Here is a 16,950-nt window from a genome sequence, read left to right as displayed (position 1 = left end):
ATTTCTTTGTGTTCCAACCCAGGGCTTTTGATACCAGGTAGATGTTCACTTTTCAGCATATTTAAAATGTGAAATACAAAATGCTTAAGAAAAACTCCAAACCTGTAGTTGGTATAATAGCAGCAGACAGCAGTCAGATACAGAGTAGGCAAACTAGTTTCATAACATTCCAGTATCCTTGTCCTGTTACATGCACCAGTAAGTGAGCATAAAGCTACTGACAGCTACAAAGTGTACAGCCATTTCAGTGCTTACACTTACTCTCTTCATCCCAAAGGAGAAGCTTACAGGTCCATCCAGTAATCTATTAGCACTGAGCACTGCACACAAAACCAGATCTTCAGGTCTGAAAAAAACCCCTTTATTTCCAGGAAAACATTAATAGATATACAGAAGCAAACCACAAGGAGTGCAACTGAACACATAAATTTGCATACGTGCTGTAATACCTGGCTAATGCAAGTATTATTCTTCCAAAGATATTTTTTAAAGTATTAAACTTGGTGACATCCATGAAGACTCTTGAAACTTTACGAGGATGTCCTAAGGGAAAAAGCTAATGGGCAGCAATGTTCCAGCACATAAGACATATTCTTCATGCACAGAATACTGCAATTCTTCTTGGCTTCTGCATTTGACTCTGGCAGTAGACCAAATCATCAACCAAAAAATCTTACTTTTCACTTAGCATACTGAATCACTGATAAGACTGATTCAGTTTTAATTTATCAAGAATTAGAGAAAACATACAGCACTACCTGAATTCTGCCCATAGCTGCAGAACACTTGAAAGCTTATGCCACAAGAATTAGCGAAGTATCAATTAGCCAAAGCAGACAAATAATAATGAAGTGACAATTTACTGCAGTGAGCTTGGCTTCTTTTGGCATACCCTCTAGACCCCACCTGTAGTTTCACAAAAAGGGCTCTGCATACATCCAGCATCCTACTGCACAGAACAGTAAGCTGTGAGAAATCAAAGACTGTGTGTAGATCAGTCAGTCAACCCTGCTGAGCACCCAGGTCATCTCTGCACAACCCAAGAGACTCAGAAAGTCAAATCAACAATACAACTGCTGCTTTCCCCCAGTCAGGAGACCAAAGATTAAAGTACTATTTCTGGGCACTTAGGGGATGCAACTCTGACTTCTGTGTGGTAGATAAATGTCCTTCCTTGGCAAATGCATCCTACTGACATCTCCAGTCACATGAAATCAGCATTGTTATGTACTGCTGCAATATTTAGGCAAAATTGTTTTAAAGCATTTCAGTCACTCCTCTTTAATGTTCTATTTGTTACTTTTATTTGCTTGAACCTCCGAGATCTGTCTTGTCATTCTTTCTGTTCTCTTCCAGCTAATTTTTCACCTCTTTGTTCTGTAAATCCCAGATCTCTCGTCCTCAGGGGATGGAACCCGGCTTATCAAACATGGTAAGAAATCACCTTAAGCTTTACAGCAAGGGCAGAAAAAAATATTTCACACCCTAGTGACTTAATATTGTTTTTGCCTTTTTCCTGGACTAAAATTGAATGACAACCCATTAAAAAAATTCAATCCCAGTAAAAGCAAAGAGAAGCATGAAACAATACTTCAGTCAGTTTAGGACTGATTCATGCTGTAGCTCTCAAGTGTTAATACAAGTGGCAACCACAGGCAAGTTATGGTAAGGCACTCTCCTTGCATAACATCTATGAAGAGTGCTCCCAAACACACTTCAGAATTACTTTCTATTCTTTTGGGGGTTTTCAGAGGATGTCCATTGTTACTAACAGCATGAAAATAACATCCTAACAGTGACAACAATTTTCACTATCCTTTTATTTTCACACTTTAAAGAATAATGAACATTATTTCCACATAAGTAAAATGCAAACCCCATTTTTGACTGGGGGGACTGAAGTGTGGACTCCATGTCAGTAAAAGATACTGTTTTGAGCAGCAGCTAGTGATTTACAAAACTAAAAAGAACCTTCACCATCACACTAGTGGCGGGAAAAAAAAGTAACCTCTCCTTTCTCTCTAAAACAGACAAAAAGAAGAAATCAATATGCAAAGCTATCCTTTAAAGAAATATATACATATGTGTAGAATATACTCAACACAGAAAATACAGTTAAGATGGATTTATTTCCTGGGGGGGGTGTGTGTGTGTGTGTGTGTAAATCTTTAGTTCTTTTCAAGACATCTTTCCAGGAGATATAAGATATGAAAAAGTTCTTTTCATAAAACTGAGAAGTGGACACTGCTACACTAAGCTTCCCACTGCAATGAAACCAATTTTAAATACAACAATATAGGCATATAAATACAAACAGAAGACCTAGCCTGTGAAAAATGCCAAAATAAAATTAAAAGATGTGATTATTGCACAAACTTGTTTTTCTGAGATCTGAAAAATATATTCCTTCTGTCCCATCCCCTTAATCCTTTTATTAGCAGACATTCTCTCCACAGCTATTTTATTACTCTTAATTTCTGAAAGCCACATCAGTAGCATTCAGTATATTTTAGCAGCATGGCTACACGTAATGGTAGATCTTTTTAACCCACTTGGGAAAAATGTTTAGAAAAATGTACAGAAGCACATGTTGAAAATAGTCTGAAGACAAAAGGGTCATCTGTTTATATACTCTATACATACGAAATATTTTAACATTTTCAAATTTATGGTAATACTGGGCATTCCCAACCACTTCAATCTTCAGCTTTCCCAAGTGTTAATTTTTATTTTCTTGCACAAAGTCTAATCTCATCTAGAAATGTATTTCTCCTTCTGAATTCCTAACCACATGCTATCAATACAGTTATAAATTAAAAAACACTATTAAAATTACTTGAAGTAAAAAAGAAGTAACTTGTGACCTACTCTTGACAGTTCAGCATAGCTATGTTTGTAATCAATACTTGTTTTTCATATGCATACAATTTTTCATTCTACATCTCAAAAAATAAAAAAATCAAAACCAGGACAGCAATGACCACTGTATAAGGAGGATAATGTGATTTTACAGTGCCCTTCAATGTCTAGCTATGCCTAAGCCCTTTACAGAACCGTAAGCCTCCTAGATGTACCACCATAGAGGCAAATACAGCAGCTGTTCTGCACAAGAGCTCACCTCTAACCAGAGTGATCTCATATTCAGGGGCTGCACATGAACACAAGACACTAGGGAAACATTTACTCTATTAAAAAAAAAAAAAAAAAGGCTATTACATCTGTAGGTATAAAGCTGCATATACTTAGAATTCTAAAGTGTAAAACAAAGTCTGGAAGATCAGTACTGCAAATGTATGGTGGAGGGAACATATCTCAACTTAGAAAAAGGAGCCCTTAATATCTGGTGTTTATGTTTCATTTTTCATACCACACCTAAAATCTGTGTATAAAACGATGCAAAACTCTATGCAGATGTGAGAACTCCATCCACTCCTAAGTGCTGAGGCCCAAACGGAGATTTACCAAGTGACTGGTGCTTATACACCGGACAATATTCTAGAGGAAAGTCTCTAAACCAGGAAAGTCATCCAAAATCAAACAAACATTTCCAAAGGCGAGAGCTTTCTTACCAGTAACTTATTCTTTGTAAGGAAAAGTTAGTCCTCCGTGACAAGCTACAGCCTAACTTTTGCAGTTCTTCCATTTCCATCATGTGTCAGCAATATTAACCTTTTGTTTCAGTGATCATACACTGAGACAATGCTCACCTTTGGTCTCAGTAACAAGCTGGATAAAGCTCTGTCTATATTATCACTTCCTCTCTTTCTACTTAACAGCTGGCTGTTTTTGTTTTTAATGAACACCGTGGGTACAGACAGGTCAGATATAATCCTGCAGTAGAAAAAGTGGCAGATGAAAGCACAAAGTTCAGTTCTGTACATTAATCTTGTCTCACCGGGCTATCCAAAGCCTTCAGGCATACACAATTCTAAAAATGGAAGCTTTCCATACGGAAAGCCCTTCCTGTGTGACGAAATACACAAGTTATCAAAACAGGATGTAGTACAGAGGACACATGTGCATCCTTACTTCAACTAGGAAGGGCTAGTGTATAACAAGTGAAGTACTCTTTGGAGTGATGTATTTTTTTTTAAAGCAAGCATGCTCTGCTTGTAACTCTGCGGAGCATACAAAGACAGCTGAGCACAAAAGTGAATACAACTCGAGAAACAGCACACAGTCACATATTAAAGAACATAGTAAACTGCTAAGCCTATTACATAAAGATTATTGTTTACTTTAAAAGGATTACAGTCAGGGTGGTCAGACAAGCCCTAAAATACAAATTAACACAGTCTTCTATGCACCTGATGGCTGGATTATTCAAAAATCTGGAGAACAAGGCTGAAGACACCTTATCTCCCATCTCAACTGACAGTACACTTCATGAGTGGATAAGAGCAATTTGGGAGTTCCGAGATTCAGAAACAAGCAAGCAAGCAAGTACTCCTCTTCCCTCTGCTCCACCCTGCACAAAGAAAGACATAGAAAGGAAACATTCATTTTATGTCAGTGTTTATTTACGTGAGAGAACGTTTACACAAGTTGAAAAATTGTTCCAGCAGGAACCCAACAATTAGTGCTTTCGCTTGTCTTCAAAAAAGGGATGACTTTAAGATTTGATGAAGCAACTTCAGAACACTGATGATCACTTGGGAAAAAAGTGCCAGGAATCAACTAAAAGAAAAAAAAAAAAAAAAAAGACATCAAGAATTACATTTATTCTATACATCTAGCCAGACACAAATACTCGAAAAAGCAGCATTCTGCCCTTTCAGCTATCTTCCCTCCCATAGCAATAATTCTGGGTGAGCTCTATCCCCAGCCTATGGAAATCATAGCCTCAAAATAATATTGTCCACTTTAACAGTTTGGCTGAAACAATCCTGCAACTAGTTACAAGATCGACTTCACCATCCCTGGAAAACATCAAAGATCAGGCAGATTATGTTCAGCTGTCTGTCAGAGGTCTGAGATGTAATACTTCAGTAAATAAATGCTATTTATTGGCATGTCATATAAGGGCAAATGGAATGCAACTTGCTTTCCCATGACATGGACTACACAGATGTTACTTTGCAAACAATCTGGAACTTGACTCATGACTAAGTTTCGCTTAGTGTTTCTGTAACTCCCTCCATCTCAAAAAAAGCACACGCATGTTCTCTAGAGATCCTGCCAGAAGAAAAATATTTTTTTAAAAGTCTTTAACAAAAATGAAAACGTAGGATGAATTCTTATTTCTTGACAAAAAACACATGTTCTGTTAACATGAAAACCAGTCGTAACAGCAAAAGAGAGAATTTTGTCTTTAGAACTTACACTTGAAAATAAGTATTATGATGTCACTTCTAGGAAAAGCGGCTATTTCATTAGTTAGCTACTGTGAGGAATGACAAAAACTAAGGCAAAGCAACCCTTCTCCTCTAAAAAGTACAAATGTCATGCATTTGCCTTCCATGATCAGTGACAGAAAAATTTAGTCTTCTCATCTTTATGAGGACTATACTTTCACTCATACTCAGAAGTAATCTTCTCCCACAAACCATGAATTTCTGCCCATATTCTATTTAAGAGGGGACAAGGCATTACAGTTCTACAGAATATAACTATTATCATTTTCATGTGCAGAAAACCACCTTTTTTCAAGACAACCTTTTTTATGTCAATTTTTAAAGCAAACAATTAAAGAAATTGCATGGCATCTGGAGAAAAATGTACCTTCTGGGGAAACGCAATCTCCATTCATAGGCACTGGTGCCTGAAAACAAACAAAAAAAACAAACCAACCAACATATCAGTGTTTAGTTAAAGTTTCACAGGTAGCACCCAAACTCAAATCTATTTTACTTCTGAAGTCAAGAGATATGAACAAAAACAACTTTCTGTTGCCCTCACAGGACAACGTTCTACCTTACAGACTTTCTCTTTTTCTTTTTTCCCCTATAACTACTGTACAAATTGCTCGGTTGCTAACAAATGACAAAACAAACACACTAATAATGAGTGATAGAGTAACATCTTACCTAATGTAAAAGGAATTTTCCTACTGTATTGTCTTTGAGGAGAACACAAATTGCTGTTTACGTACTAAAGAACAAAAATGCCTTTCCAACTACATTACTATACATGTTTCAGTATAAAGGTACGCATGTGAATATATACACACACACAAAATTTATATTACATATATGCAAACATTTTAAATCAATGTGTAATTAAATTCTTTTATAACCACATTTTGATAGAGCAGGATTCAGTTCTGTGGAAAGTGACAAATCATTTTAAAATGTAGGTCTATAAGCCTAAGTACACCACAAAGCTAGATACACCACCATTCAACTGCAGTATTACACAGCATGTCTTGTCCTATTACTTAAAGGACAAGCTTAAAGCCACTTTTAACACCAGCTGGAAGCATCCTGCCTCATGTTGAGGATGCTTGTTACCTGCACAGCAACAATTCTCCACTCCCCTTCCATCAGCTCCTCACAAACAGACAAGTTTTCCAACTGACATAACTGATTGGAAAGAAGCAGAGAGCATCTCAGCACAAGGAATCACACTCACTCACACACAAATCAAACGCAAAACACATGTGGATATTAGCCTTTGCCATGACAAAAGCTCACCCCAACTACACTTACCCAAGCAGATAGCCCCAGGAGTAATCACTTAGGTGAACCATGCAAAAAACAACCTCAAAAGCAGGGTTTACAGCAGTTTGAAGCTTCTGAACAAAACTGCACAGTGACCACCTGTGTCTTCCACACCAACAGGCAGAACTTCCTGCCACTACTTAATGGCATGTGAAGACATTAATGAAAACTTCAGTGTCCTGCAGGGAAGCAAACTGACCCAGAAGCCACGAGGCCGGGTTTAGCACAGTGCAGCACTCAGACTGAGCTGCATTGGGGTGAAATTCTCTCACGAGCCTGCCTGCCTCCGAGCAGGCACAGGGCTTGATACACTGAAGAGCAGGTCAAAGCCTGTAAAGAGGGAAGGGAAAAACAGTATTCGTTTTCCTACTTTACTCAGGGTAATTACCTGCACAGGGTGGGTTATATGACTGGTCTCGAAAGAATGTGCCAATATGACAAATGTAATCCAGGTCTCAGAATCACAGAAGAATTTGGGTTGGAAGGCACCTTTAAAGGTCATCTAGTCCAAACCCCCTGCAGTGAGCAGGGACACCTTCCACTAGATCAGTTTGCTCAATGCCCAGTCCAACCTGACCTTGAATGTTTCCAGCAACGGGGCATCCAGAACCTCTCTGGGCAACTGAGCCAGTGTTTCACCACCTTCATTGTAAAAAAATTTCTTCCTTATGTCTAGTCTGAATCTACGCTCTTTTAGTTTAAAACCATTACCCCTTGTCCTATCACTACAGGGCCTATTGAAAAGTCTGTCCCCATCTTTCTTATAAGCCCCTATCTCCCTGGAACCTTCTCTTCTCTAGGCTGAACAACCCCAGCTCTCTCAGCCTGTTCTCACAGGAGAGGTGTTCCATCCCAATTATTTTTGCAGTCCTCCTCTGGACTTGCTCCAACAGGTCCATGTCCTTCCTGTGCTGAGGACTCCAGAGCTGGACACAGCACTGCAGGTGGGGTCTCACCAGAGCAGAGTAGAGGGGGAGAATCCCCTCCCTCGACCTGCTGGCCCCTTCTCTTGATGCAGCCCAGGACATGGTTGGCTTGCTGGGCTGTGAGCACACAATGCCAGCTCACATCCAGTTTTTCATCCACCATTACGCCCAAGTCCTCCTCAGTAGAGCTGCTCTCCATCCCTTCATTCCCCAGCCTGTATCAATACTGAGGATTGCCCTGACCCACATGAAGGACTTGTACTTGGCCTTGTTGAACCTCGTAAAGTTCATAGGGGCCCACTTCTCAAGCTTGTCCAGGTCCCTCCGAATGGCATTCCGTCCCTCAGATGTGTCAACTGCACCCCTCAGCTTGGTGTAATCTGCAAATCTGCTGAAGATGCACTTGATCCCACTGCCTAGGCTATCGATGAAGAGATTAAACAGTACTGGTCCTAATATGGACCCCTGGAGGGACACCATCACTGATCTCCATCTGACATTGAGCCGTTGCCCAGTACTCTTTGGATGCAAGCATCCAACCAATTCCTCATCCACCAAACAGTCCACCCATCAATTCCGTATCTCTCCAATTTAGAGAAGAATGTTGTGGGAGACTGTGCCGAAGGCCTTACAGAAGTCCAGATAGATGACATCCATAGCTTTTTCCTTCTCTGCTGATGGAGTCACTCCATCTGAGAAAGTCACTAGGTTGGTCAGGCAAGACCTGCCCTTAGTGAAGCCATGCTGGCTGTCTCGAATCGCCTCCCTGTCCTCCATGTGCCTCAGCACAGCTTCTAGGAGGATCTGTTCCGTGATCTTCCCAGGCACAGAGGTGATGCTGACAGGTCGGTAGTTCCCAGGTTCTTCCTTTCAAACCTTTTTAAAAATGGGTGCGATGTTTTCCTTTTTCCAGTCACCAGGGACTTCACCTGATTGCCATGACTTTTCAAATATCATGGAGAGTGATTTGGCAACTGTATCAGCCAATTCCCCCAGGACTCTGGGATACATCCCAGCAGGTCCCATAGTCCCATATGTATGTTCAGGTCCCTCAGGCAGTCGCGAACCCGAACTCTTACAGTGGGAGGGACTTTGCTCCCCAGTCCCTGCCTTGAGGTCCATCTGCTCGAGAGGTGTGGGAAGAAAGGCTGATAGTGGAGACTGACTTTAAAAAGTTGTTGAGTAACTCAGCCTTCTCCTTGGCCAGTTACCAGTTTGCCAGTTGTGTTCACAGGGGAGGGTACACTTTCTTTGACCTTCCTTTTCTGGCTGACACACCTACAGAAGCCGTTCTTACTGTTCTTTACATCCCTTGCCAAGTTCAGCTCCAGCCACGCCTTGGCCTTCCTGACTCTGTCTCTACACAACTGGGCAACATCCCTATACTCTTCCCAGGATAGCTGTCCCTGCTTCCAGCTTCTGTGCATTTTCTTCTTGCCCTTTATTTTGACCAGCATGTATTGACTCAACCATGAAGGTTTCTTGCCACCCTTTCCTGATTTCTTACACAGGGGGATCGAGAGCTCTTGCACTCTATGGAAAGTGTCTTCCAGGCCTTAACACCAGACCATCCTCTCTTTCCAGTAAAACCAAAGCTTTATCTCATAAGGCGCAGAGAACCACTGGGCACCATGTATAAGCAGGTGCCTGCCACTTTTGGGATAATTGCTCAGGAAATTTGAGATAAGGACTCAGTACCTTCCCAGCAGCAATAGATCAAAAACTCATCCCATGGAACCAGGAATCTCTTCACTACACAACCCTTTAATTTGGAACACTGTTTAAAAAACCCCAAATAAATAAATAAAATAATTTTAAAGCCAAACAGACCCAAAACAAACAGACAAACTCCCCCCAAAAAAACAGAGCAAAACCCCCACCAATCTTTTGATTCACAACTGGCCACCAAACAGAAAATTCTGCTTTTATGTCCCAAATGGAAATGGCCTCACAGAAAACAAGTAGGGAGAAAGGCAGTTAGTACTTTCCTGCTTAGATCATAATTACTTGAAACACAATAGTAAGTATGCAGATTCAGATTTTGTTGGAGGTTTTTTAAATTATCAGGAAAAGCCAAATATTCTCCCCTGTAAGACACTGTTCTGCATTTTATCAAGAGAGACTTAAACTAGCCAAGCTTTCTTAGTTCACTTTCCAGTATTATAAGGGAAGAATTATGTGATAAGTCTGAGAAACACTGCTCTACTAACTATATATAGATTGCCTTGGAGATTTTCCAACTTGCAAAGTCCTCAGCAGCTTCTTCACAGAGCAAGTGAGCGAGCAGTTCTCAGAATTAATGTTAAACAAAGGTTTGGCTGTCCTGGTCAGTTTTACAGATGGCAATACTTAAAAGCCTGAAATAAACAATAATTCTTAGCACTAACACATTCGGTTCTATTCCTCCTGGGTTTAGTTTTCAACATATACTAACAGTGGAACTGAGAATGACATCAAACAATTTTCAGAGGCTAAAGAACACTAGAAATTTTCACCACCTAGTGTTAAAACTCAAACGGGTTTGTGGTTGCAGGGGCTAGTGTAATTTTGACAGGTTCAAATGTTCAGTATGTGTTCCCATATGCAACGATTATCTTCTGTCTCTTTGGAATTGACTGGACATGGCAACTTTACCAGCTGTAGAACCATTTCTAGTTTGCCACCAATACAGATGACAGTACATATGCCCACCATCTAGAAACTAACTCAGTGGAGTGGAAATTCCCCAACACAGACAAGCCATTCTAGTCCCATATCTATAAAATAATGAAAGGTCAAATAACAGCACAATAAATCCTACTGAAATCAACAGGACTATCTTGGGAATCACACAATAAAAATCTGTATGAAATTCTGATTAGTGCACAATTTGGTAAGCATTTGGTAAGGATTTGTTTTCCATTTGGTTCTTACAGTTCTCTTGCTCACCATAAAAACTGTTTCATAACAATACCGAGTGTTGCCTTTTGATTTGGGGTTTTTTTGGGTGGTGGTGGGTTTGTTTGAGAATTCAATATACCTGATCTAAGGCAATTATCACCCACTCCAAACTTCCATAATTGGAGTCTGACCCAGGAAACAGAATTGTAGGGAACCAACTCTCACTACACAAGTAGCTCAGAAATTCTACAGTAGCTGAAATACGTTCCTCACTGTACTTGCACGCAGAATTTCTACCTCAGCTTTCATTCTTCTGTTTTTACACAGAAGCTAATAGATGGACATAAGTTAGAAGAAAATGTATCTGCTGTTAGTTTAAAAAAACAAAAAAACAAAAAAACCACACAAACCCAAACAAAAAAAACTCCAGACAGACACAGACAGCTTTCATTTAAAATTGCCACAGCCATTAAAATTCTGCCGCCAACACTCACGCACTTTCACTTCAGTTTGAAAGAGATGAATGCCTGGCAATCGAAGTGGGCAGTGTAGTGTACTAGACAAAAAGATACCTGCTTAAAATGTGCAAGTCAACCTCTCTGCTTATATTTAGACTTTGACTGTCCACTATTCATATTTCAAGATCATTTTACTTTTTTTAGTTATTGTAGATTGGAAATTGCATGCAGTATGATGAGTATTTAAAAACGTATAGCATCTTTTCCCTGTCTGAAAAGTACCAAGAGACAGTACACTACAAAGACACAATTAAAATACTTAGACTGAACTAAAACATCATGATGGAAAGGAATATGTGATGACAACTTCACAAAAACAGTATCACTTAAAGAAAATAATGTGACGCACAAAAAAGCCCGGAAGTGATAATATTTAATAAGAAGACAAGCACTCATAATAAAAAAAGACAATAAAGTTTGATACAAGGTACCTATCTCATGAACTGGTTTTACTAATCTCCATCCCCAAAAGCAGAAAAAATTTTGATTTCTTATTAAGAGATGAAATAACAGATACTGCTGATTTAAACAGATAACTATTTACCCTGCATGCTTCAAATTACAAACAGCATAGAACACAAAAGGAAATATTCCTTTGCAGGTTTTTCGCCATCCAAATACATTTGAACTTGAAATTTTAGTTGCATTTAAATACTCACTACAAGTTATTGTAAATTTGAAAGTATAGAGGAGGTATAGCATATAGATATAAAAATATATAAAATAAATAAGCATATATAGATATGCTTATAGCTGTGACTGACCTGTCTAAAAACATATTTGAATTCCAAAATGAGTTTTTGTTTGATTTAAAACTTAGTACCATTAATCAACATTCACAGGTACAACCATAAAGGTAGTTTTAAAGAAGTGCTGAAAGCAAGAAACCTGAATAGGAAAAACAGTTAGGTCTGACGCTTCTATATGGCTTAAACCAACTTGTCTTTGCAAATGACAGTCTTACTTGTTTGTGACAAAATACCACCCAGGACACCACATTCTTACTAGAAATGTTGTTGGAATGTTAACTGCACAGACAGTGGATGGTGCCTCCTTTGACACCTGAACTTGCATAATTACTGTGACTATTGGGGCAGAACAGGGGCTGCCTGGGCAGCCATGCACATGTGCAAAATACCTGCCACGCTCATGTAGTCATGAGCACAGGCTCAATCATAGCATATACCTGGAAAAAAAAAAAAAAAAAAAAAAAAAAAGTAGTACTTCAGGGTACTTTTCTCCATGTAATTTCTGGTAACTTTGCTTAATTTCTGGCATCCAAATGAGCATACTTTAAAATGGAAGAAATTCTCCTCCACTAGCATTTGCACATGAAAGCATCAGACCTGCAGGACATTTTTCTTGCCTGAACAGGAAACCTGCATGTTTTAATTTTATGTAAATTTTCAGAATATGACAGGCATTCTTTAAGAAACATTCAAAAAAGCATCCCCCTCTCTTACAGCAATGCATTTAATTATGCAAGCAGACAAACAAAGGATCCCTTTAGTGATTAGGGACTACAGTTAGCTAGTCAATGAGTTCTAGCACTGGGTGGTAACTCATGGCAACAGGGGAGACAGAAAAGACAGCAGGCTAGATACAAATAGCAGTCCATCTTGCTATTCAGGATCACAAGAAACAGCACTGCAGAGGGAATAAAAAACAAAACAAAAAACCCCCACCAGAACACTAATGAACCTGCCAGAAAGCACAATTGGACCACTACAATGAAAGGTTTATATTATAATGCTTACTTTTCCCCCACAACCTTTGTGCTCTTCCTTTTACTTTATGCCTTAAGTTTTTGTTTAAGGACCATTTCAGTTTAGCTACTTTATTTCAGTTTTGGAGCTCTACATCTTCTTTACCTATTAATCACTTTTTTAAAAGAGTGAGGTAAAAAGTAGATATTATCCTTACCGACTGCACAATTGATAGGGCATCCTCCTCACTGCAACAAAATGGGCTGCCACTCACCAGAACATTTGTGCTGAAAAATAAAATTTAAAACCTGTTTTATCAATCAGTGGAAAAGAGGCACACACAATTAATTACCTATGGAAAAAAAACCTTCACTTATAGAGCTCATAAATGCGTATCTGCAAGAAATGAGGAAGTCAAAACCACGAAGTACCCAGGAACAGGGGTGTGTGGAGGAGTGTTCTTTGTTTCTCTGCATTTAAGGGGCTTTAAGCTATACATTCTATATAGTAATGCCAGCAGTGCTCATACTCTGCTTCTGGCAGCTCAACTGTGGTCCTCTGAACTGTACCCAAGTAAGAAACCAAATCCTCCCAAAAAGTCAGAGATAAAGTGGCACTTCCCAAAGGAGCTGAAGAACACCTAGATGACCAGCACACTAGACGGTACGAATATCCCCCTTGTGTCTTGGAAGGATGGCCAGATTCTATGGCAGGCCACCCTTGCCTTGCAGTAACCTGCCTGCAGTATCTAACAAGAAGAAGGAAAAGACAGGTCAAAATTCTGCTCCTACATAAAGCAGCAGACACCTGTGATGCCTCCAGAGAGCAGACAAACTTTGGGACCAAACACTTTGCAGAAGCACTTCCTTTCACACCATAAACAAGTTTGGTCATGAGTTTTTAATGTTCTATACAGTAAATGGCAAGAAGTTCAATTCCTCAAAGCAAGACTGCAATTATTTTTTAATTTCATCAACATGAAGCTCCAAGTGCCACTGAAATGATCAAGACCAAAATCTGAATATTATCCCACAGTACTCTCGTCATGCAGAAGCAGAACTACCAACCTGTCCAACTGCTAAGGTGTTCAGTCAGCTCCAAGAAAGAGAAAGTTCTATTTTCCCAATAAAGTAGAAGACAACTGTGACTACCTGAGCAAAGCTTCCCCCCTCAGCCTTTGCCCTCTGGTTTAGCTAATGGAAACCTACAGCCCCTTGAAAGCAGCAAAGATACCTGCCTGCTCTTCAGGGCCTCTGGTGCCAGAGCTGGCAATGCAAACCAGTCCAGAGAGATTAATAGAGTCCATTTTAATTTAGGTTAGGCCAAAGGCTAGTAAAGAACAGTAACGTGGCTCTCTCATTCCAGAGAACAACTGAAAAATATGGAATGCTAAGCTGCAAAGGAATTTTGCAACACAGCAATGCAGCACTGAAGGATGGAATAAACAAGAAGATTTGCATGAGATACTGAGACTCTCCCATAATGATTCCAAACACTTTGGGGACATTTCTCCAAAGTTGAAGTAATCTATGTCACTCTGGAACTGCTTACCAGTAAATCAATTAGTGAGGTATAGCCTATTATCAATTAATTATCAATCAATCAAAACCATGAGTACTCCATTCATCTCAAAGTAAAAAACCTAAGCAGTTCAAGCACAGCTGCCGCATGTTGAATACCACCAGTACTAGCACAATACAAAGAGGAAGAGACATGACTGGACACTTACCACTTAATACTACCTCCATCAGCTTTTTTATGAAGCAAAGCTTTCCAGTATTCATGGGTGGATTTAATAATTTCAACAGCAAAATCCTAGTTTACATCAAGAAAAAGTTTTATGAATTAAAATGTTATTAAAAAGAAAAAAACCACAGAACTAGTTTACTAAAACATACTGTTTCATGTCTTATTTTAAGGGGCCTCCTTCAAGGCCTCATTAAATTTCTAGAAAATATAACACCCTTTTTATGAAAAGAGACAAACTTCCCTATCTGTCAAATAGACTGGCAGCACATGCAGGACTTTCCCTCAGTCCACAGCCAGGAAGCACAAGGGTTGCACAAAAAAAATGAAATCAGCACTAGATGATAAGCAGACACCTACAGCTGTAGAAAACTATAGCAGGTCTTAAATGGGACAAAGTGTGTGAGCTACAACTCCTCTGTTGCATGTGCACATCTGGGTCAGAGTTAAGGCTTCCCCTCTAGTGGCAAAATTTGCATTTACTTCATTAATTGCTCAATCATATATTTAAGCATTTGCAACAACGTAACATGTCAGCTGCTTAATAGTTTTGTTTAAAACAAAAGTAATATCGGGGGCAGGGTGGGGATGAAAAAGCTTTAAAAAAATAAAGTAAAATGAGCCCTAAGTGTCCAGATGATGATATCTTGACTGGTTTGAAAAAAGCTGCCAACAGAACATCCACATTTCCTAACAAGGAGTGACTTGGCAAAATGCCACTGGAACATTGTGAACTTCACCAGAGCTGCTGCTGGAGCACAGCCACCGCTGTCTCGCCACATCCTGGGTCCCTAGAAACACTTGAGAATTATTCCTGTGCTCCAAACCAGCTATCTCGGGGCATTTAGTGCCTCAAGCCTGAACTCCAATGGCCTGACAGGGATACACCGTTAGACTGTTGCTACTGAGCAACGCTTTGCTTTACAGAGCAGGAAAATCTCTAAGAGCAGTTCCTGGGAGAACAGGGGAAAGATCGGGTTATCAAGCCTTACAACTCTACGTTTCATTGATTTAAAAGACAATTTTAGTGCAGAGGGAAGTCAGGGCATCTCTGTAACCAGAAAAAAAAACATGTAAAGATGCCTGTGCTGGTTAGAAGGCATTTTATAACTTTGATAGCACACTGCAAGGCTGAACTAGCTGACACACGGACATCATTCAGTAGGAGCCTGCGATTCTTTGCCAAAAATAGTCTACAGAGAATGTGTAATACACAATTTGCAAAGCACTTTTACTCAAATCACATACAATTTCCTCTAGAAAAATCTAGGTATTTTCTTCAGCGAGGTCTATTCCCAGGTCCACCCTCCTTTCAAACACTGGCCATTTTTACTCGTAGATAGTATAAAATGCCATTCATTTTTTCTAAAAAACCAAAACCTATTTTTTCAGCTTTCAAGCCAAAACCAGTTAAAATGTTTTTACATAGAATTATCAGGAAAAAGTATACCTTGAGCAAATATCAAATATGAAATATGAAACCCATTGTCTGTCTTAAACCATATAGCCTTAAAAAAATGTCAGGAAAATTTATCAATCAGGACTGAAAAAATACCTGAAAAGACAATCTGTTCATTCCTCTGTCAGGGAGAATGAAAATGCTGTGAAAACAACATATACACACAGATGTGTGTGTAAATCTCATCAGGCTTAGAACTGAATTTTTTTTTGCAGACTTCCTTTAGTAACCTAAGCATTTTCCCTGAATAAAATGGAAGACAGTAAACATTATTTATTCCTAGCCTAATAAACTGTATTCAAAGATCCCTTGTATAAAAATTCTTTTTGTTAAACCTCCTTCTTTACAATTCCAAAAACTCTAGGATGTATTAGAGGCCAAATGACAGAATGATGCATCTTTAATTTTCGATTATCTTCACCTTGTCTTTAAATTCTCCATTAAAGGCAAACTGATTTTCCGGTTTACCATCAGGGACTTTATATAATCGGAACCAGTCAACTGTAGCCTCAAGGTAACCTGGTTTGTGCTTCTTGACATCATCAATATCTATGGGTTTAAAAAAAAAAAAAAAAAAAAAAAGGTCATTTTTACTCACAGTTTTTGTAACATTCATTTTTTGTAACATTCATTTTTTTAAAGTCTCATAAAGGATCTGCAAGCAATTTGATTTCACTGAGCACTTTCAAAGTCACTGGGGAACTTCACTTTATTACATTAGCTGCCCATAGTTGATTATGATTTCACAACCACACTAAACAGGTAAACCAGTTGCCTCCTGCCCTTCATTAATTAAGACCCAAAGGGACAATGAATGAAAGGACCATACTTGTGATGGGAGAGGAAGAAAATTCCGTATTTATAGGCTTTCATCTCAGTAGGTACCTCTTGCAATACTTAGGTTATTCAGTGAGGTAATTTTTTTTTCCCCAGCAACTGCAGGAACTACAGGCATTTTTTGATAATGAAAGAATAGCTAGTAAAAACAATTTCAACACATGGATTTTTAAACCAGCACCTCCAAACAAAATAGAGGCTTGACTTCTCAAAGTTACA

General features: G+C 39.1%; 1 protein-coding gene across 4 annotated transcripts in view; it reads right to left on the bottom strand.

Moving 5' to 3' along the window:
- Nucleotides 1-4,498: 4,498 nt before the first annotated feature.
- The window catches only part of PPA2 (inorganic pyrophosphatase 2), a 38,384-nt gene continuing 25,932 nt past the window's right edge, over nucleotides 4,499-16,950 (bottom strand). For 2 of the 4 annotated variants that reach the window (XR_006165661.1, XR_006165660.1), the window contains 6 exons: nucleotides 16,316-16,443; nucleotides 14,419-14,504; nucleotides 12,907-12,976; nucleotides 6,648-6,989; nucleotides 5,722-5,761; nucleotides 4,499-4,677 (listed from right to left, as the gene is read on the bottom strand). Coding sequence is in view for 2 of the 4 variants with exons in the window: in XM_042796685.1 (XP_042652619.1) it covers nucleotides 4,649-4,677; nucleotides 5,722-5,761; nucleotides 12,907-12,976; nucleotides 14,419-14,504; nucleotides 16,316-16,443 (353 nt within the window). In the remaining 2 variants the exon portion in view is untranslated. Of the gene's footprint in view, nucleotides 4,678-5,721; nucleotides 5,762-6,647; nucleotides 6,990-11,338; nucleotides 12,170-12,906; nucleotides 12,977-14,418; nucleotides 14,505-16,315; nucleotides 16,444-16,950 lie in introns of those variants that run through there. The other 2 variants (XM_042796685.1, XM_042796686.1) reach the window with 2 other exon arrangements.

Source organism: Tyto alba, unplaced genomic scaffold (assembly GCF_018691265.1).
Source record: "Tyto alba isolate M040663 unplaced genomic scaffold, T.alba_DEE_v4.0 Super-Scaffold_23, whole genome shotgun sequence".
Taxonomy (NCBI): Eukaryota; Metazoa; Chordata; class Aves; order Strigiformes; family Tytonidae; genus Tyto; species Tyto alba.
The sequence above is the reverse complement of the archived record's forward strand: the minus strand, read 5'-3'. Positions and strand labels throughout refer to the sequence as shown.